This window comes from Heteronotia binoei, chromosome 3, assembly GCF_032191835.1.
Source record: "Heteronotia binoei isolate CCM8104 ecotype False Entrance Well chromosome 3, APGP_CSIRO_Hbin_v1, whole genome shotgun sequence".
Lineage (NCBI taxonomy): Eukaryota > Metazoa > Chordata > Lepidosauria > Squamata > Gekkonidae > Heteronotia > Heteronotia binoei.
Genome location: NC_083225.1, coordinates 120,850,578 through 120,873,719, shown reverse-complemented (window position 1 = coordinate 120,873,719; position 23,142 = coordinate 120,850,578). Strand labels below are relative to the sequence as shown.

The following is a 23,142-nucleotide window of genomic DNA, read 5'->3' as shown; positions in this document are numbered from 1 at the left end:
TGCCTACATATGGATTTGGAGACCTAATCTGCTCGGGTAGGCCAGAAGTTCCAAGTAGGGGAGTGCAAAAAAATTTTCCTGATTCAGGTCTATCAGAAAAATATCAGTATTCCAAATCCCAATATTGGTATTGTATGATTTGGGTAAATATTTGGAAAACCCAAATTTATTTGTCTCCATTATAACATGGGGACCATCCCCATAGAATACAATGGAGTTCTGAAATTTAAATTTCTTCTGAGTTCACTAGTTGAGTCATACTGCTGCCATGGCACAATTCCCAATTTCAATGTTGTGCTGCCTTCAGTGATTAGTCTTTTCCCCTGTGCCTTCCTGAATTATGCAGGATCCTCGCAAATTTTCTCTTGGGCTTCCCCATTGCAAGGGGGCACCAGGATTTCCAGTTTAAGCAGAAAGGGCGTCTTTTCTATTACATAGAACTGGTCAAGAGAAGGGCATAGAAGCAGCTGCTGGTGCCAGAGCAAATCTTGCTGATAATGGCCCATGATCTGCCCTGGCAAGGCATTTCGCCATGGACAAGACTTGGGCGCAGGCGGTACAGCATTTCTATTGCCAGGTGTGCAGAACTAGGAAGAGTGATACTGCTGGTCTTGTCCAGAGTGCAAAAGGTGCCGTCACAGGGCCCCAGGGCGATTTCTCTGATTCCCATACCTATAATACTGATACCCTTTAAGCGTATCGAGATGATTTTGGTTGAACTAGTCTGCAAGGAAGGGGCATACCCAGGGCTCTTTTTCTAGCAGGAGCTCCTCTGCATATTAGGCCACACACCCCTGATGTAACCAATCCTCCAAGAGCTTAGAGGGCTCTTAGTACAGGGCCTACTGTAAGCTCCAGAAGGATTGGCTACATCAGTGGTGTGTGGTCTAATATACAGAGGAGCTCCTGCTGGAAAAAGAGCCCTGGGCATATCCATGTTGGTGATAATAGATTATGCAACAAGAAATGCAAATGTGAGTGTGGAGAAATACCATTTTGGCTGGGCTTTCACTGGGAGTTGGTTAGGAGGAGGTTGTCAAACTGGAGGCAGGCTTTGGCGCAATCTCTTCCTCCCCCCCTCTCCTTCTGTCTAGAACCAGCAATTCTGGGGGGAGGGGCTCCTAGAGAGACAGAAAGTCCTTAAGGCCTGTCTCCCAGAATGCTGCAAGAGAGGCAAACCAGTTCCTGGGCGGGAATTGGATTTTATATGGGAGATTTTGGGCGGGAAGCCCTCAGACAGTCAGTCAGTGAATTTAGCTACAGACTCAGGAAGGTATGGTCAGGCTTGCAACAGTCTACATAAGGTGCCTGTCCTGCATGTCATCCAGTTAGGGCAAGTATTACAACAGGGAGAGAAGGAGTGTTTTTTCCCTAGTTTGATTTATTTCTTCTGTTCACTTTTTGAAATGCCTGTACATAGTTGTATACTGTAAATAAATATTTTGTTTGTTTAAAGTGGAGTCCCTCTGTACCACTTAGTTCCCCCAACTGCTTGGAATGCTAGGAATGGGTTGGGGAATCCCTAGGGTGGAGAGAAGTGGTGGAATAGCTGATTGCCAACTCTCCAGGGGAGCCCCAATATCCCTAGGAAGCCCCGAGAAGGGTTCTTAGCGAGTCCAGAGGGAGGTTAGGAGGCTGTCCTTCCTAACCAGAGCCCAGAAAGGGACAGTGGTGGCAGCAAATACCCTGAGGCAGCAAAGTGGAATGGCCCCTTCAGGTCAGCATACCGGGAAGGGGTGGGCACTGGCAGGGCCAGGGCCAGCTAGCAGATGCAGGACCAGTCCGCCACAGTGGGTGACACCCTCTACAGTACTTAGAAGGCTATGGGAAGTGGAATTAACAGTCAATCCAAATAAATGTAAGGTGGCTCTCACACAGGTACCGTACCTGGGGTTTCAAGGTGAGCAAGGGTTAATAAAGCCCATGGAAGCTAAAGTGCAGGTTATCATACAGTAGGCTCCTCCCAGGGGCAAAAAGGCCTTTCAGGGGTTCTTGGGGTTGACTGGGTACTAATGGTCCTTTGTACCTTGGTTTGCAATGATACAGTGCAAACGGTATCATTTATATCCCGGTTTGCAGTGATACCCCACTGATGGACATGATACAGAATTGGCTGAAATTTAAAAGCATATTTTCTACTATCAGTGCTTTGTTGGATCCTGTCAAGCTTTGTGAGTGCTGTCTTTGTATGGCACAGAATATTTGATCATATGTTATCACTTTCTTACCTATGCAGTGGTTCTAATTTGAGAGAGTAACATGTCACTCGAGGAGAGGGGCTGTGACTCAGTGGGAGGGCATCTGCTTGACATGCAGAAGATTTCAGTTCCAATCCCTATTATTTCCCGTGGAAAGGATCAGATAGAAGGTGGTGTGAAAGACCTCTGCCTGAGACCCCAGAGAGCTACTGCCTCTCTGAACAGACAATATTGACTTTGATAGAAGAATGGCATGATTCAGTATAAGGCAGCGTCATGTGTTGTTTCAGTATAAAGCAGCTTCATGTGTGATAAGCTATGTGGTGGTAGCTAATAAGATGGGAAGAGGAAAGGGTACTTTGAGCACTTTTATATTCTTCCACTTCATCTTACATCACACATCATATATATCTAACCTTTAATTGGCATCAACAGCATCAAGGAAAAAATTTGCTTCTGAATTACTTTAAGCTTGCCATACTAGGGAGTGTACAGGCATGCTTCAAAAATGTAAGGGTTGCTTTGTTTGTTTGTTTCAGCTACAAAGGAGTGCTTGACTTCCCACCAACTTTGCTCCTCAGATGTAATGTGCAGTTGCTCTAAATCTAGTACTGATGTCCTCCTTATCTCTCTGCAGATGTTTTAGGCAGCCCGTCTGACCTCCCTCCCAAAACACCCCCCTTTTTTTTCAATGTGTCTGTGATCAAATTTTGTAAAACAATATTTAAACATGGAGAAAATGCACTGAGTGTTAGTGGGTGTTCAGTTACTGTTGCAAGAGCCAGCTAAATGGTGATGTTCCTTTTGTCAGCAAACACCAAGAGCAGGTTTGGGTTGTACTCAGTCTGAAGAAGAGATTGTACATCTTCCCAAAAAAACAGCAGACTCGCTGCTAAACTTATCTACGATTCAGCACACCCATAGAGAACAGTAGTGGAAGCATTAAATAACTGATAGTCTATTGCTTTCCTGAAGCTCTTCAAATAGGTCCATTGTACACGAGATAGGCCTTGAGGCACATATTCTTTCCAGCACTGAAAAGCTAGCATTTCTTACAAACACATTATCCTACGTTAATACATAATGCATTTATGATATGCTTCATTCAAATGAGTATGAAAGTTAACTGTGTTATTCATAACATGGGCATCTCAAGTAAAATGGAAACAAGCAATTCTCCTTGAACTTTTATTGCTCTAGCAGCTTCCATTATGAGATGTGATTTGTAAATTAATTAACATGTCTTTTCTGATTATATGCCAGCAACTACTAGTATCTGTACTCCCTAATTTGTGTGTGTGTGTTTAAGGTAGTGGCCCCCAACCTTTTTGGCCCCAGGGACCAGCCCCAGGGCCGGCCTGCCTACTGCAGCCCCAGGGCCGGCAGGGTGGGGGCACCAAATTTGGCTTCCCCCCACCCCGGTGGCGGCGCCTCCTCCACCTGTTTTCCTCCCCCCCGTTTCCTCCTCCCCCCCATGCAGCCTCACTGCCCCCTGTTTTTACCATTTTAAGGCCAGGGAAGGGGCCATGAAGCACCTCCCAGTCCACCCCCCCACACGCACACACATGTTGATCGGCAGGGAAAACTGTGGCAGCAGCGCCCAACAACCTGCTGAAAGAGTGGTGCTGCCCTTATCTCCTTCTTGCTTCCCTGAGCAGCGCTGCCCTTACCTCCTTGGAAGTGGGGAGGAGGTAAAGGCAGCGTTGCTTTTTCAGCAGGTTGCTGGCCACTGCTGCCACAGTTTTCCCCACCGATCAGCTGATCGGAGGGAGGGTGGCCTTGGTGGCACTTCAGGGCCCCTTCCCCAGCATTAAAATGGTGAAAATGGGGGGGGGAGTAACAATGGGGGAGCTGTGCAGGGGGCGGGACAGTAAGGCTCTGCAGCCCAGTTGGAAACAGGCTGCGGACCGGTCCCGGTCTGCAGACCAGGGTTTGGGGACTCCTGGTTTAAAGCCATAACTCCTGAACTGGGCAGTGTAGAGGCAATGCTACTGCAAGGGAGCTGCAGCAATACCTGTTGGTTGTTTTTTTGTTTGTTTTTGTAAATCTGCCATATTAGTACTCTAATGTGGACATACCCATCTCTGTATAGGAATAAATAAATTGCCTAGGTACAGTAATATTGCAAAAATACATGTTTACTCTTAAATAAGAAATGGGGGTGAGTGCATGCATCAATGTATATTTATCAAGGCATCCATGCATATTGTACGTATATGTTTGAACATAATTTGTATATATTTATATGCATTGCCCAGCAAAATCCCTAATAAGCAAATCATGTATATTTTCTGTTTAGGCAAGGCTCTCTTCGCCATAAGCCACTTGGTTGTTACTGTTAAAGTGTGTGCAAAAAACGTTATTTTATGTATAACAGTTATGCATGCAGGCTATGTGTCACAATCATAATGTTCTGAGTTTTTTACTCAAGAGTAAAAGTACACGAATATTTTACTTAACCTTAAAAGTATGGGTACAACTAACCTGGGTGACTTTTCGTTCCTTGTGTCCACAAGAGAATGTGTATTCATGCACTCCTTCAATATTAATACATATGAAAGCATGCGAATACCTGAAGTTGCTTACTGAATGAAGTCATTGCTCCCATGCTGATTAATTCACAAACAGTATCTTATAATATGAGCCATTAGAGCAGTAAGAGTTCAAGGAGTTTTATTGTACTCTACACACTTGAGACAGTCACCGCATGAACTGTACACATAATAAAATGTGTGAATTTTTTTAATGACATTACTGTATTTGCCTAAGACAACATTACTTATTTCTCTGATTTTGCATAATATTAGGTTTTTTCTGTGATAAGTTGATGAGAAGTTTTAATAGGAATAAACGTAAGAGACGAGGAGGATTTTAAGAATGGGAAATGATGTTTAATGTTGTGCACATTGCTGATTTAAAATGTTTATTTTATAAAATCTGTAAAACCTATATTATTGATGAATTTTCTGTTTCATTGCCATTTGTTTATGACCAAATGGTCTGTGAGCAATAAATATGTAGGTATGGCACAGAATGGTAAACTGCAGTACTGCAGTCGGAGCCCTCTGCTCACAACCTGAGTTCAATCCCAGCAGAAGCTGGTTCAGGTAGCCAGCTCCCGGTTGGCTCAACCTTCCATCCTTCCAAGGTCGGTAAAATGAGTACCCAGCTTGCTGAGGGGAAAGTGTAGATGACTGGGGAAGGCAATGGCAAATCACCCCATAAAAAGTCTGCCGTGAAAACGTTGTGAAAGCAACTACACCCCGGAGTCGAAAACTACTGGAATTACCTTTACCTTTTTATGTATGTATGTAATTCTATGGATACAATTTTTAAATATATATGAATAGATTCATTATGTTCATAATGTGAAAGAGTGGTTTTCATGGAAGAGAAATCTGTGTATTTGTTTTTTTTAGAATGTGTGGCACAATTTCCCATGTTTTAGTATGGCAGCTGCTACAAGATAGTAAATAAGATGTAAAATGGCAGTTTACAGTAATTAGTGACACCTCACTTTATACAGTTGATCACATTTGTCTGTATGGATGGGGTTTTTTTCTCCCTTCTGCCCCCCCCCCGCACATAATCCAATGCAACCCAGTATAACCTCACATAAATAGGCATGCAATTTTTGAATCTGGAATGTTCTAAAGGGCAAAATAAAAAAAAGAAGAATTAGCTTGCTTATTGAATTACAAGGTGCTTTTAGGATCACAGAAGATGAAAGCATCTGTGACATGAAATAAAATGCTCAGTCACCAGTAAAGGCACTTATTGCTTTCAAATGGGTATTCAGCCTTGATGCTCTATAGAATACATTGCTGGATTTCTATGGAAGTGGAGACGGATGTGAAGAGAAAGAGAAAAGTGCTGTGAACAGCATCCTAGCTGTGATTTGTGTTTTAAGAAGTCTTTTTATACAACTGTTGTTCATTGAAAAATATGTGTTCTAAAGACACAATGGTATTTACTTTATTGTTGTAAGGTTGAAATAATGCACATTGTCAGATTTTCTTCAGATTTCCCTATGTCTTTCCAGTTTTTGATCATGGAAATGAGAAGATCCAACATCAGCTCAGGAGATAATGTTAAGTTGTATGCGGAAAACAAGCAGAAGTTTCATTTTATTGAGTTTATTGTAGTGTTTTTGCCATTTTATCAACTTAGTGCACATCTCTGTTGTTTTACTATTTCATGTTCATAATGTCTTTGCATTACAATTGTTTTATGTCAGAAACATGACACCACTTTAGAAACCCAGTTCTACAGAATTAATGTATTTAGTATTACCTTGCAAATGTTGGTGTGTCTTTCAGATTCTCATGGAAACCCTGTGTCACCAGAAGATCAAGTCAGTTTAGCCCAGCAGATTTCAGATGTTGTAAAACAGCCAGCTTTTATTGCTGGAATTGGTGCTGCCTGTTGGATTATCCTAATGGTTTTCAGCATTTGGTTGTACCGCCACCGAAAGAAGAGAAGTGGACTTGCTACTACTTATGCTGGTATTAGAAAAGGTATTTTATTGGGTTCTTCTAAATGTCTGAAGTATTTGTTAGGTTTTTTTAATATATGGTCTTCCTCAGTCTCTTAAAATAGAAGGCTAATAATAGTAAATGAAAGGAATTCAGTGAAAGCCATTTTTGAAAATGTTAAACTACTTGGACCTTCTTCTGGCTTAACAAAAACCAGCTCAAATTGATCTTACAAAAGTTCTTATATCCTTAGACTTTGGTATGTTTTCAGGAAGAAATTTCTATTTCTCCGTTTCTCTGTTTAACCACTCCCAAGTGAAATATACACAATAACATAAAGGAAACTCTCAGCTTATTGGACATATTATGATGCCAGTGAAGGGAAAATACAATATTCTGATACCAGGAAATCCAAAGAATTAAGGGTTGTTCAGGTTTGAACTAGCACTTCTGTTTGTGCCTGCAAAGCAACATTAAGCCATTTCATATTATGTATTAGTGACACCACATGTTTCCAACATTTCATTTCTGTTAAGACTTAGTTCTGCACTAGCTGAACTGTCAGTCATTGAGAGCAGCCAACCAGAACACAATAGCCTAACACCAGTGCTCTAATGGCATCTTTTAGATATAAAACTGAATGAAAATATTAAGAAGTGATCTTAGATTCCACAGCAGTATGAAGATAAAAAACCAAAATGAACCCAGAAACACATAAACAAAAAACCCTGACCCATTTTAATGTAGGGCTGCCAGACACCACCATGGGGATCCCCCACTACCAGGCCCTTCCCCCCAGCTACCAATCAGCTGGTCCATAGGGGAGTTTACCAGGCCAAAAACAAAGACACAAGCCATGTTGCTAGGATTGCCAAGTCCAATTCAAGAAATATCTGGGGACTTTGGGGGTGGAGCCAGGAGACTTTGGGGGTGGAGCCAGGAGACATTGAGCCAGGAACAAGGGTGTGACAAGCATAATTGAACTCCAAGGGAGTTTTGGCCATCACATTTAAAGGGACAGCACACCTTTTTAAATGTCTTCCTTCCATAGGAAATAATGAAGGATAGGGGCACCTTCTTTGGGGGCTCATAGAATTGGACCCCCTGGTCCAATCGTTTTGAAACTTGGGGGGTATTTTGGGGTGAGGCACTAGATACTATACTGAAAAGTTGGTGCCTCTACCTCAAACAACAGCTCCCCCAGAGCCCCCAAAACCTCCAGATCAATTCCCCATTATACCCTATGAGAATAAATCTCCACATAGGGAATAATGAAGTGCTCAGCAGTTTTCTGGTGACTCTGAAGTGAGAGATTGGCCTCTCTACTCACGAGTTGCTGCCAACTTCTTCAAGGTAACACAGACACCCCATCCCAAGAGGAAGCCTTTCCAATGGGAGACTGAAGCCTCCGGAGGTAGAAAGGCACATGGTCGTCTGGGGGCAGGGCTTCCCTCCACCGGCCAGCTGACTGGGGGCAGGAAGCAACCTGGGAAAGCAGAAGAACCCCCGCTGGGACCTGGGGATTGGCAAGCCTACATGTTGCTGGCAACACATAGGAAGTGATGCCATCTTACCAGCTACATCCAAGTGATGCTCTAGTATCTGGGCAAAAATTCTATGGTAGAAGCCATTTTTATCATAAAGATTTTGCCCAAATACTAGAGTGTTGCAGTGGCATCACAGCGTGATAACATCACTTTTTATGTGACACCAGCAACATGCTCTTTCTCCTGGTAAGTCCCCCCCATCCCCCGCCAGTTGCTAGGAGGGCCCTGGCAACCCTATTTTAATGGCAGATATAATTCCATATTTTTCAGGCTTCCAAAATGCTTAAGCAGTGTGGATCACATTCCATCAGCTTGCCCAACCATAGCCAAGTGCGATCAGTGCTAAACCTCATCTGAACAGATGAGATGGTACAAATTGCCCTTAGCTCATGGCAAGCCTAATTTGCATGGCTCAGTTCCATGTTGAATAAAAAAATGAGATCTTCAGGATACAGAGGTGCACTACCTGCTGGGTATATAAACTATACATGATGACCACTTCCCCAAACCAAGATGGTTGAAAAGAAGATAGTAGCTGACTTGAGCAAAAAGTTTGTTTTTAGCATCAGGGAAGAAATTTGTTATCTTCCAAGAATCTTCAAAATCTTACAAAATGTGGTACAGTGGCTTAAATGGATGCACGCAGTGCAGCTGTAGCTGAAATTGATTGGTGCTGGCTGTTTCTCTTCCAGAACCTTTTTTATTTTTTGTCTTTATTGTACGTCAACCAAGTACTTTTTTAAGTACTTTTCCTGCTAATTTTACTAATTGTATTTTGCTATGCAATCTTTTATTCTAATTTCTGCTAGACTAATATTGTCATGTTGGATGTAAATGCAGTTGAACTCACAGCATGAAATTTTAAAAATACCCTTATTTTTTGTTATCTAAATTTCTTTGCTGGTCTTGCATTCTGTACATAATGCTTTGTGAAATGTTCAGTAGTTCCAAATGTTTTTAAAAGTATGCTAATAAAGTTCTACCTGCAACTTGGTTGTTAAATACACCTGAAAGGAAAACATTATCTTCAAGGAAATGGAAATCATAAAAAAATCTACTGTATCAGCACAAAAGCTGACAAACAGGGAACTTAATTAATCAATTTTCTTCCTTTGTTGAGCTTCTGACTTGAGGCTTCAAGAACTGTTAAAACCTTTTTGTATTCGCACATAAATATCAGTGAGCATGGGACAAGCATTTTATTGAAGTAAACTTTGTTAATTAGGTGACTGTATAAGTTACAAAGATTTCACTTAGCTTGACCTCCTCTCAATTCCATAAAAACAAAATGATATTGAATGTTTAGTTAACAGGAAATAAAATGATTATAAGGTTTCATCTTTTTTGTGTGTCCTTGTAATCTGAAGATTAGTGTGGGGATGCTTTATTTCCCATCTGTAGCACTTCTTTTAAATGATTCGTGTGTGTTTGTGTATATGAGCACATGTACATACTTTATAACTGTGGCTCTCTATTGTTTCTTAACGTAACTTAATTCACTAGACTACGTGAAAGAAACTAGCAGAAATAAATTACAATAAGACTCAGAGATAAAAACACCTTTCCTATAAATGAAGGACAGTACTTGAATCTGGAAATTGTTTTGGAGGCATTCATTTTTGTTCTGCCCAATATTTCTGAAAATAAAGTGCCTTGATAAGGAGCAACATACATACAGCATGTTCTACATTAGGTTTTTCTAATTCCTTAGAGACTTATGGGCTTTAACCCATACAAAAATTAGACCTGTGTGCAGCAAAAACAACAAAAAAGCTATTTGAACATCTCAGCCATTCCATCATCCCTTTGTGACAAGGCTGCTAACCTGAATTCCATGGTTAAAACACATTTAGTAGCTATTGTGCTGCTTATTAAGTCCTTGTTTTGCTCAGAATTGAGGGGCTTTCCGTGGATTCCTTCATCCTATTAGCAGTGCAGAAAATATACTCTATTGTTCCATAGAAAAGGAAATGAGTGCTGTAAAAAAATGGAGTAAATGTTACTCTGGAGGTCTGCTGTATGATTGCAGGTCTTATTGATTCAATTAAGTTTTATGGAGCCTCTAAAAATGAAAGCTTATTGGGAAGAATTATTTTGTTCTGAACTTTTTCTGTTTAAATGCAAGAGTTTAAATGGATTACTGTAGATGAAATTAATTGCTGAAAATAACAAAGTAATCTTTAAAAAAAGTGGAGAAAAATTATCTTTTGTGTGCATCTATTTACTTTGTAAGAATTTTTAAGAATGCTATAATGTTGGGCTGTTGCTATGGCAACGCATAAGATGCTTCAGGGTGCAGAGATGGTTAAAAAAAATTATAGTTCTTCAGTTGCTTCTAATAATTGCTGATTCTTTACCAAAATGCTTAAGTGCCCATATTGGCACATTTTACCGGCATTTACTTGATGCAGTGAAGAAAAGAGCCAAAATCATTATACTTGCAAAAATACCTATTAGTCTTTGTTTTAAATGATTAAATAGTGTATGTTTTTTTGTTTGTACATGGATTTGGAGCAAAACATAAGGCACTAAAGTGAAGGTCATTCAGGGGCTAAACCACACACTATTTTCCTCAAGAGCATAGTATACCAGAATGACACTCTTCCTCAGAAATGCTATCTGTGGAGACAAGACCCTTTTAAATCACAAATTTTGTTTTATTCACATATCGCTATGTCTGGACATATTTATCTTAGCTTTATGTTCTCTTGCTGCTTTGATTTATACTAATGTTGTATGGTCTCCTTTCCTCTCTTCAGCTTAATAACCAGTTGTTATTGTGTTTTGATTTTTCAGTCCCGTCTTTTACCTTCACACCAACAGGTATATATTTGCACTTTTCCCTTGACAGTTTGGCATGTGCCTTTGATACTGTAATGCTCTTTCTTTTTCTTTCATATAACCAGACACAATATTATATAGCAATAAATATTGTTACTTAAGGTAGAATACCTTAAGTGTTCTTTTACCATATTATGGATTTAACTTTGCTAACTCAACCATAAAGTTTTATGTCATTTGGAAGGCTGCATGACATCCTATAATCTGTCGTCAATTTATAGCATGGTTGTTTTTTAGTCATTGGTTAGCCTCCATTATCGCAAAAATGCCCACTAATATCCTGCTTTCGCACAATACAGTATTGAAGTACAAAGGGCTCTGAATAAAAGGTGGCAGCATTCCCTGCTAATAAAGCTAAGTGAAACATGGCTTGGCACTGTAATAGAATAACCTTTGAGAAAGTCCTGTATTATACACTGGGGAATGTCCATGAGTTGCTATATGGATCATAGCCTTTGTTCTCACACTGTACTGAAACTTCTTCCCTGAGAAGCTGGGTAACATACATGTAAAAGCAACCTCCTAGTTGCGTTAATTTCACTGTCGTCATATATAAATTATGGACTGCTAACCTGCATTAGCATTTACTACACAGACCACTAAGCCCATAAAAAGTATGTTTGGTGGTTGCTCTTATTTACCAGTGGTAATCAATTCAAAATATTCTTTTAAGCATTGCACTTCTCTGGGGATTACTGCAGTGTAACAAAAAAACCCAAAACAAAACACTGTTAGCAAGTTTGGCCACATTTTTAAATTTTAGTTATTACTTAGTGCTTCAGTGATGCTCCTGTGTGCACCTGATTTGTATGATTGTGTTGTTTTGAATCATTTGTATTTTAACTTTCTTGCATGAGAATTTAAAATCCTTCAAAAAGAATGTGCTAAGAGGTTACTGGAAATCCTTGTGAGCCTTTGAAGTGGTTATTTAAATTTATTTTAGCAATGTTTTGTGTAATTTTCCAACCTAATATTAGCCTTTAATCAGTGGGGTATAGTCAAAACTTTCACAGGTTCATCACTTTCAAATTATGTTTTTGAGCTCTGCAGAGAAAGTAGGTATGCGTAAATATAAGCACATTATTAGTTTTATAAAGGTCATTCACAAGCTTAAATTTTACATGCAGGCCTAAAGTGTCAGATATTTTACAGGATGAAAGTCTTCCAAATTGTGAAGACTAAAATATTTTAATCAGACTTGGCAAGTAATAGCATCACAACAGAAAGATTTATAGTGTGGTTTCAAATGTGAAATGTATTTTAAAAATTCTTATTTTTCCATGATTCTGAGTCCCTGTTGGTTTAGTTCCACTTAGTTTAAATGGTAACAGGCCTTCTTCTTAAGCTATATATTAAGCAAAAGGCCTGTGTGCTCTTGGCTGCTACATTTTAATCCTGTTATTGTAATCACTGCAAGCAGTTATCTCTCTCTTGCAGATCCCCAATTTGGAGTTCTTCTAAGGAGCAGAATTTGGCTGCCTTTTAAAACACATTCCTACTTTGGGATATGCATAGCTATGGAATTCAACATAGTTTGCATGGAGGCTAATCTACTTAACTCTTTGCTTAACCTGATGGTGGTGGTCACCTAACAATGCACTTCTAAACTGAGTTAGACCCTTCTAAGCCCAATGAAGTTAGAACAGCCTAACTCTGGTCAGGATTGTACTGTAAATTACATTACGTTTATTTGGCCCAGGTATATTTCATTTTGACTCTTTCCAAAACTCAAATCCACAAATATATCTGCAAACCATAGACCAATTAGTCTGTAAGGTGCTACAAATATATTGTGTAAAAAAGAAAGCAAACACTGAATACTCCTTTGTATAAAAACAATAATTTTTATTGTGTGAGGTGAAAAATTCTAAAATGTTGGGGGTATTTGGAACATTTGTACACCAAGTATTTGATACGTTTTATCATTTCATTTTCATTTTATTTAGTTTATATCCCGCCCTTCCCACCAAAGCGGCTCAGGTCGGCTCACAACACAAAAGTTCTAACACAGGATTAAGTTTTAAAATACATCCATTTACAACATTTAAACAACAAACCAGTAAAAACAGTAAAACAAAGCCATTTACCACTGGATATGCTTAACTAGAAACTGCTATTAAAACAATATGTAATTGGGTGCCAGTGGGACAACAATGGGCCTTTTTCATATTTATCTTTCAAAAATCCAACATGAGCAACATTCAAAGAATTCATTTAACCCTTGCACTATTTTTATTTTGTACTTTAGTGACGTATCAAAGAGGAGGAGAAGCCGTTAGCAGTGGAGGAAGGTAATGATATGTGCTTTTCTGATTTCCTACAACTCATGCAAAACAATGAACTGCAACATTTCAGCCAGGCTACTTTGAGGTTATGGGCAAAAGTGCATTTCAAAAAACAAAACAGCAGAGGGAGCAGTTTAACTTCAAATTATATTTTGTTGGTTTGAGAGATTGTTAGAGTAGGCAATTTGTAAAGATATACTAAAGAGTTAAGAAAAACAAATTTCAGTAAGAAAGTATGCTTATACTGCAGCTGCCAACTTGATAGTTTTGTTTAAAAAATTAAAAAACCCAAAATTAATACCAACAATGACAATGCAGATTGTAAACAAAAAGTCCAGAGAAGGCCAATGCATTTTGTGAAACCATTGCATTTCTATATTCACGTTGTAACTAAACCCAAAGTTAATTAACCAAAATTCTTCACAAGCAAAATAGCATTTGTGTTTCATAGCAGCTTTAGGGTCAAACTATAGAAAACAATGGAGTTCAGTGATTTGCCCCTTAAAAAGCAGCCACGAAGAGAAACAGTATGATTTGGGACTGTAATGCTGTGAAAGAAGAATCTTATTTTTGTTTATTATTCAGAAATTAGGCCCTTTCCCAACTGCTTTGAACCCAAGTAATGAAAGCAGTCAGGTACCTACTTTGTGCTGGTACTTTTCAGCTGTCAGGGTTTATTACAGTCTGGAGCACGATGATTTCTGATCAGGAAAATCACTGAAAGCAGGAAAATTAATATTCTGTCTTTTTGAGCATTGTGGTCTCAATCCATATTAGGCCCCTTACAACTTTATTTTATTTATTTATTTATTTATATTAAGATTTATACCCCGCCCTTCTCACCTAAGCGTCTCAGGGCGGCTTACAACATAATAATTCAAACAACTTCAGTTTAAAACATTTAAAAATACAATTAAACCATAAATTAATAAAAACAAGATAGAGTAAAACCGGCGGCCTATAGATACATTTTGTTCCATCCAAGATATTTTACATTGTCAGTTAATGTCATAGGCCTGCCGGAAGAGGACTGTCTTACAGGCCCTGCGGAATTGCCCTAGATCCCGCAGGGCCCGCACCTCTTCCGGCAGCTGGTTCCACCAATAAGGTGCTGTTATTGAGAAGGCCCGATCCCTGGTGGATTTTAGACGGGCCTCCTTTGGCCCGGGGACTACCAACAGGTTTTGTGAACCTGAGCGTAGTACTCTCTGGGGAACTTGTGGGGAGAGACGGTCCCTAAGGTAGGCAGGTCCTAGGCCATATAGGGCTTTAAAGCTAATGACCAACACCTTGTACCGGACTCGGAATATTACTGGCAGCCAGTGCAGACCCTGGAGCCCCGGCCGAATGTGCTCCCGTCTTGGGAGCCCTAATAACAGCCGGGCAGCAGCGTTCTGCACTAACTGCAGTTTCCGGGTCCGGCACAAGGGTAGCCCCATGTAGAGGGCATTACAGTAGTCCAGCCTCGAGGTGACCGTAGCATGAATCACTGTTGCCAGGTCGTCACGTTCCAGGAAGGGGGCCAACTGCCTCGCCCGCCTAAGATGAAAAAAAGCGGACTTGGCAGTGGCTGCTATCTGAGCCTCCATCGTCAATGAAGGCTCCAACAGCACCACCAGGCTCTTAACCCTGCCCGACGCTGTTAACGGAGCGCCGTCAAAAACTGGCAGGGGGATTTCCCTTCCCGGGCCGCAGCGACCCAAGCAAAGGACCTCTGTCTTCGCCGGGTTCAGCTTTAGCCCGCTCAGCCTAAGCCACCTAGCCACTGCCTATAACGCCCGGTCCAGATTTTCTGGGGCGCAGGCGGGCCGGCCGTCCATAAGCAGATAGAGCTGGGTGTCATCAGCATATTGATGGCAACCCAGCCCATACCCTCGGGCCATCTGGGCAAGGGGGCGCATATAGAAATAACATCGGGGAAAGCACCGCCCCTTGAGGCACCCCGCAATCAAGCGTGTGTCTCCGGGACAGTTCCTCCCCAATCGCCACCCTTTGTCCCCAACCGTCAAGGAAAGAGGAAAGCCATTGCAAGGCCAACCCCTGAATCCCTGCGTCGGCAAGGCGGCACGCCAGGAGCCGATGGTCGACCATATCGAACGCTGCCGATAGGTCCAGCAACATCAGCACCGCCGAGCCGCCTTGATCCAGATGTCGCCGAAGGTCATCTACCAGGGCGACCAGCACCGTCTCCGTCCCGTGGCCCGGGCGGAAACCAGACTGGTAGGGGTCAAGGACAGAAGCATCCTCCAGGAAGCTCTGTAGCTGCAACGCCGCTGCCCTCTCTATAAGTTTGCCCAAAAAGGGCAAATTCGATACCGGCCGATAGTGTGCCAATTCGGTCGGATCTAACTGCTTCTTAGGGCCAACTTACACACCTAGAGTTTTACAGTAAGAGAATTCTAGCATCACCGAAGATCTGGTCCTTAAGTGGAGCAGCACTTTGGGAATCATTGGTCAATGTAGCACAATACATATTTCTACCATGACCAGCAGTGATTGTCTAGGCTGGGGACCAGAGAGTTTTATCCACCTCTGGTACCTTTTTAAAAATTGCCAATATGAGATGTTCTGCAGTTCCTTCTATTTTTACAGGGGGATTGAGAGGAATTCCTAAAGGGTCTCTCCAGGTTTGGTGACTGAACAGTGAAGACTAGGTGGAGTTCAATTTAAGTGGAAGTGTTACTAGGGAAAAAAGAATGAAGATTCAAGACAGACATGTCTTACTTCACACAAACCCCATGTTTAAAGTTTATTAGAAAAGGGACTGAGAATAAAACTGCGAGAATAGTTATGCCCATATACAAGTCCCTGGAGCATCCTCATTGGGAATACTGTTTCCATTTCTAATTACTATATTTAGGAAAGGCTACTGAAGAACTGAAAGAGGCAAAGAAAAGGACCACCAAAATTATTACATAGTTGTGCTGCCTGTTCCATAAGAGAAGACCAAACTATCTGAGGGTTTTTAAAATATATATATTAGGGGGGGAAAGGCAACAGAGAGGTGACATGATAGAGGTCTACAAAAACTACACATGGTGTAAACAGTGATTATAAAATTTCCTCCTACTCTCAAAATACTAAAAATTTGGGGTCACCCTGTGAAAATGAATGAATTAGTCTGAACATTTGAAAGGAAAGCTTCCTTCCACCAACGGGTATTCCTAGAAACTGCTGATTTTGGTTGTGCATTTGACTGTGCATCCAGTTGGAATAATGGCCAGTGCAAGCAGCAACCGATCATTTCATAATAAGACTCCTACTACAAGTTTAGAAGTATTGAGATCTTGAATTAGATGCAGTACAGATTTCCCAGGCCAGATGATGTGCACCAAGAGTACTCAAAGAGCTTTCTAGGGAGCCTTTGTCCATCATGTTCAAGACCTTTTGGAGAATGTGAGATTTATCACAGGATTGAAGGATGGTGACTATTATCCCAATCATCAAAAAAGAGAGGAAAGATAATCCAGGAAAGTATAAACCAGTCAGCCTGATGTGTCCCAGGGAAGATATTTGAGTATATTTTAAAAGGTCAAGTGGGCATGGTGATCCAGGGACATTAGCACAGATTCATCCCCAACAGGTCCTGCCAGACCAACCTCATTTCCTTCTTTATTTATGACAAATCTACTGGGTTGAGGGAATGCCATTGGCTCTGTTTACATGGATTTTAATAAAGCTTTAGACAGGGTTGTTCCAGATGTAGAAATCTGCACAACCAAAGTGAGAAACAAACCTACTGGGTGGGAGATAACACTTCTGAGTAGCTGTGTGTGTGATCATATCTTGTGATACAGGTGGACTGTAACTAAATATGAGAGGTCAGTGTGATGCAATGGCTAAAAAAGTTATTGCAGTCTTGGGGTGTATCAACATAAGTTTAACGTCCAAATCACAATTAATGATCATAATCTTGTGATGGAAGATGGATTAGTACCTCTTGATTATACCTCTTACAGTTTATTTACAGAGATTAATCTTTCTTCAGAATAAAAGTTTGTAATATCTTTCCCTGAAATCTGTCAAGTTTCCAGTTTGTTCATTGTTGTATTTGCAATGTCATTAATGCTATCTTTAGTAAAGCATAGCATTTACAGAAATGTATGATGAGCTCAAGCATTCCAAGAAGATTTCCTAATAGAAAGACACTTTTTGGGATTCTAATCGGTAAAAGTATACCTTTGTCTTTTTTATAAACTACTGTTGACTATCTATCCTTACAGATCTATCTTTTGGTTGTAGAGGATGGATTATTATCTCTATGGAACGGAGGCTTCTCCTTCCTTTTTATACTATTACCTAACAAAATACTCTCTGTGGAAAATTATTTTTCACATCCGCTTTCACAGAAAGCCATATGAATGTATTGTGAACACATAGTATCCGATGCCTGTTTTTTTCTCCCTTGGTAAACTATTACATCATAAAGCACCATTTCTAGAACAGCAGGGAGAACACATGGAACACACAGAAATATGATGAGAGATAGTCAATGTCTGTGGAATGCTCTTCCTGATCTAATGCATTTAGAAGCTTCCATCTTCCATCACAAGATTATGATCAATGATTGTGATTTGTCCTATCCTGTGACATTATTCTAATTTTATGTTTGCTATGAGTAAATTGTAGTTTCTTTATGAAATAAATTAAGACATGACGTAGTCCTTGAACATAACCATAGCCTTCAGTCTGAAATGTCACAGTATGTGGTGGCATAAAGAGAGATAAACAATATACCATAAAATTTTCATGACTACTGAAACTAGAGATCTGTTGGATTAGGGGTAAAGGTTTTGTCAGTTGGAAGTGACAAGTTCTAGGTGTATGGGTTGACCAAAGGCTTCACAGAAAAGGTTTTGAGGAAAGATTTTAAGATATGTAGACTATAGAGGCACTGCTGCAGGAGTTATGGACTGAACTTCCAGGCTTGAGGTACAGCAAGGATGGTAAGAGCTGGGTAAAAGAGCAGAAGACCTCCAGATGACAGAACAAAATTCAAGGAGAGGGATATAATACAATAAGGCAGACATATAATGTGGAACAAAGCCATGGAGATAAGTATACAGTATGCAGAAAGAGTTCAGAATCATTGTAGGGATTTAAAAGAAGGCATAACAATTTGAGTGACAGGAAGAATTGAACAATTTGTCAGTGGAGCTCTGATAGAGGGCTAAGCTGTGACAAGGGAAAGCAAGTGGGAAGATTGCAGTAGTTGTGGTGAGAGAAGAAGATAGGAAAAACCAGAATTTTAGCTAATAGGATAAAAGGAAGGGTGAATATCTACATGTTATGTAGGAAGAAATGAACATTGGTGTGGTTGTAGATTGATTGTGGGAAGTACAGGTTTTGCTCTTAAATTATGGGCACCCCTTTTGATTTTAAAAATCATTCTTTTTTAAGGTCAGGTCTTTTAAACATCAATGAACCTGCCTCTCAGCCATGGCTTGCAGACACATGGCCTAACACTGGAAACAATCACAATGACTGCTCTATCAACTGCTGTACATCAGGCAATGGAAACAGTGATAGCAACCTCGCTACGTATAGTCGACCAGGTAAATGTTTGTTTATTACTGTAAGTCTTTTTCTTTAAATTTAATTTTTATCACTTCCTGCTTATTCTTTCTGTTGTTCAGATCTCCCTCTGCTATTAGCTTCTTCCTCTTTTAACAGATTAGAAATGAAACATGCATTAGAATCCCATTGGGAATTCTTCACTCTGTAGTAATCATGGGAAATGATGAAGGATTTATCCTAAGATGCTTTTCACTACCCTTCCAAGTCCATTGAAGTTAAGGTCTTGGAAGGGTGTAATTTTACTTATGACGGCACTGCGAGCTTTTTGGGGTGCCCAGATGAGAGCTTATTGAAATCGGATCTTGAATGCTATGCAATATTTAAATGGACAGCAGATGTCCAGACACATCTTATAAACTACTAACTACCATGCTCCAGCTTTTTTTCCCTACTTTGCAGCTTGCATGAGCTGCCACATGTAGGGACATAAACGTTTCTATATGTGTACTGCAACAGAAATGGATACTTCTGCTTTTTTGTTTAGTCAAATGTTCTGTGGTGTCAATAGACCTTCATTTCCTTTCACTGAAAAAACAGTGGTTATTTATTTAAGATCTATTAGCAGATGCTGCCATCAGGGACTTTTATCTAACTGTTTCTTTGACTATAACCTTCCTGGAAAGAGAAATAGATATGAAGAAATTAGGAACCAGGAGAACATGGCTTCCATACAGACATGTGCATCTAGCTTTAGATCCATTAATTATTTCTTTATACAGCTTAGGATTCTTATTTCAGTTAGAAATCCATTTCTAATTTAAAAAGTAAGTCACTCATTTGTGCTCAAAACATGTTTCAAGCATTAGGACATAAAAATATGAGTTATAACTGAACACTATCTTCTTCCTGCTGTGGTTAGCTGATTGCATAGCAAATTACAACAATCAACTGGAGAACAAGCAGACAAACCTAATGCTGCCAGAGTCAACAGTTTATGGAGACATGGATCTAAGCAACAAAATCAATGAGATGAAAACTTTCAATAGCCCCAATCTAAAAGATGGAAGGTTTGTCAACCAACCAGGGCAGCCTACACCTTACGCCACCACGCAACTCATCCAGTCAAACATCAGCAATGTTAACAGCAATGTTAACAGCGGCAGTGGAGATTTGAATGAAAAGCATTGGAAGCCTTCCGGACCTCAGAAGCAAGAGGTTGCACCAGTTCAGTACAACATTATGGAACAAAACAAATTAAACAAAGGTAAGCCACCTAGTATGGTCGCCCCTCTTCTGTACATTAGAGAATCCTTAGGACTTGAGTTTGAGGTTCATAGCTGATATAAACAGAAAAGTTCTGCATTTATTTTGGTCTGCCCACAATGATTTTTACCATCTCAGGATCTGATAATTGGTTACTGGAGTGTAAAATTTGCCACAACAGACCAAACACTGTGATGTAATCCAAATTCCTTTGTAGATATACACATTCCAAATTAACAGTGTCAAAGAGTTAATTAGTACTGCAATAATCTTCAAAGATCAAATTTAGTCTAACAAATAAGCAGCTGTGTCTTAAAAGAGAATAAAATAAAATATATTTCATGTGGCTTTAAACTTAAATTTAATAATAACAAATGAGTGCTTGGGACTGAGATGGAATCTTTAATTCATAAAGCACATGCAAGATACAGGCATCACACTCAAATTATAAAACAGGTCAACCCATTCTTCTGGTAGTGAATGGAGGGTAATTAAACCTACATATCCTTCTGTAAATGTCTGAAATGTACATATACAATTCTGTAAAATTTTATTGTTGCAGATACCAACAATGGAAGCACATTAATCTGATAAATTTCAGCATCTTCATCACATTCACCATCTTAACATTTTTGGGCTTAAAACGGTTCTTTTCAAAAGCACAGAATCCGGAAGCTAAAAAATGAATTGATTTCAATGTTAGCTTCAAAATCAGAATATGCTTTCCATCCTTATGGGTGCATCTAATTTAACATGTAATATATAGAAAAAGAAGTTATATGATTTCTTACTCATCCTTCAGGCTACCATGCAGCTTGCTTTAATAACCTGATTTGCAAAATGTTATCCCTAGGAGCTGAGCCTGCTCTAACTTTGAACATTCTGAACACATTGTTGTAGCTCATATGGCCACCTAGTGATATGGAAAAGGTAAAGGACATGTTCCATTACAAAAGGTTGACTCAATTTATTTAGTACATGACTTACTTACCTACAGAATGGTTCAGAGGCCACATAAATCTGACATGAATAAACAGCTGTGTGATATAGTGATAAGGGCATTTAATTGTATTTTCGCCTTTCATTTTTCTGCATATATAGGCTTTATTTCCAAACTATATTTTCAAATCTAGAATGAAATTGATTCTTTCTAATTATTATTTTTTTAAATAGATTTTTGTGTGCTTGTATGTGCGTGTGCTCTTTCACAATGCAATGTCTGTACGTACATGGACACATATACTTCTAGAGCCTGGTTAATTCATTTTTGGTAGTTTTTATCATCTATATAAATAGCTGAAGTATGCAAGAGAGTAAAATGCAAGAATAATCTAATATTAGTATATTCTGACAGATGGGTTACCTTTCTGGTAGATTTTGCCTTGTTCTATGTTCTGTTTTGATTTATTGTAATTTTAAAGACTTCCATTCTACCTTTCTCCTGAAAGGAAGTCAGTGTGACTTAAAGAGAAAAAGAACTAAAACAATAGAGTGGATAATAGAACAACAATTCTAAAACCATCTTATAAACAACAAGCTATCCAGAAACATGAAAGCAAAACAAAGACCATTTATATACCACTAAATGATCACTTTTAATATTCTGCTTTGTACCACTTCTTGAAGTTCAGGAGAGTAGATACTTTCCAAATGATTTCTGGCAGACTCCACAGCAGGAAGGCAGTTACAGTCTGACATTCGAAAGTAGCTGAAAACTATGTTTGTTTTTGTTTAGTATATTTATGTGCTACTTTTCTACTGGGACACAGGACTTAAAGCAGCCTAGATACACTTAAGTCACAGGTAATCTAAGATAACAGTATAATCAAACCCTTGTTATTCCAAAACTCAAAACAGTGAGGAAATGCTGTAAATGCCTTAATAATGCCAAGAAAGAAAGAAAGAAAAGCTGGCAATCTGCAGTTCAAGAAAGTAAGCAGCCTCCCCAGTCCCAGGTAGCACATCTTTATATCAGTCCACTTGAGTAGAAAGAATTTAAACTACCATATTTGAGCACTGTGCTGTTTTTCACTAGTATTAATTAAACAATTGACACAGGATAGATTCTCTCTATATTCAAAACATTTGTTAGCCACCTTTCTCCCTTGCAAAACACAAGGAGGCTTACAATATAAATTATTTTAAAAATTATAAAAATAAAATAAAAACCACAATTATAAAACCTATAAAATTCACAGATTAATAACTCCAATTAGGACCACCAATAATAAAAGCTAAATCAGTGAAAGCACAGTCCTAGGTAGAACTGTTTTCAACTGCCTCCTGAAGATCAACAATGAAGTGGCCATGCATACATCCCTGGTGTAAGGTTTTGCCCAGAATCTATCACAAGACCTCTTGAGCAAATGCAAAAGAAGCTTTAATGAATTATCACGTAGGAAACACTTGCAGCATATACACACAAGACTACTTGTCTTGCCAGACTGGCATACAACAAAAGTTACAGTCCAAATGTAGGTTATAGGTTAAGGGACCATTATTTATCCTTCCTAAATGTCTCCTGCTTAAAAGTCTTTGAAATAGTTCCCAGACCCTGGTGTTACTCACATTCCAACTTGCAGACATCTTTCATTGTTACTTATCTTCCATTACCAGGGAGACTAGATTAGGCCCTTGCTTCCCACCGTTGCTTACCCTCTACTGTGGTCTTCTTTGTTCCCAACACTATCTGTTATAAATAATTCTCCTGGTGTAGTGGCAATTCTGACCATCCTGATTTGTTGAGGCTCATTGGAACTGTACAGCACAAGCCTTTGACCCGTCAAACTATCAATCAAGAATACTTGCATGCCATTGGTTAAGTCTGCTCCTTTCTCCTGCCCAAGTGGCTGTTGCCAGCCAGCAAAGCTGATTCCGTCAGTAAAATGCAACCACTATTGCAACACACTATTGGCCCATCACACGTTGGTCACCCATCTCTGGCCTCCCATTGGCTGACTCCCTTGCCTCCTGCAGGCCTAAGAATATTGAACACACTGCCAAAAGCAGTCTTACC

The 23,142-nt window shown here is 39.7% G+C and overlaps 1 protein-coding gene across 1 annotated transcript in view; it reads left to right on the top strand.

Moving 5' to 3' along the window:
- The window catches only part of ROBO1 (roundabout guidance receptor 1), a 1,194,505-nt gene that overhangs the window by 1,126,608 nt on the left and 44,755 nt on the right, over window positions 1-23,142 (top strand). The window contains exons 19-23 of the mRNA XM_060234426.1: window positions 6,518-6,715; window positions 11,017-11,043; window positions 13,310-13,352; window positions 18,747-18,901; window positions 19,783-20,127. Of these exons, the coding sequence (XP_060090409.1) occupies window positions 6,518-6,715; window positions 11,017-11,043; window positions 13,310-13,352; window positions 18,747-18,901; window positions 19,783-20,127 (768 nt within the window). The remainder of the gene's footprint in view (window positions 1-6,517; window positions 6,716-11,016; window positions 11,044-13,309; window positions 13,353-18,746; window positions 18,902-19,782; window positions 20,128-23,142) is intronic.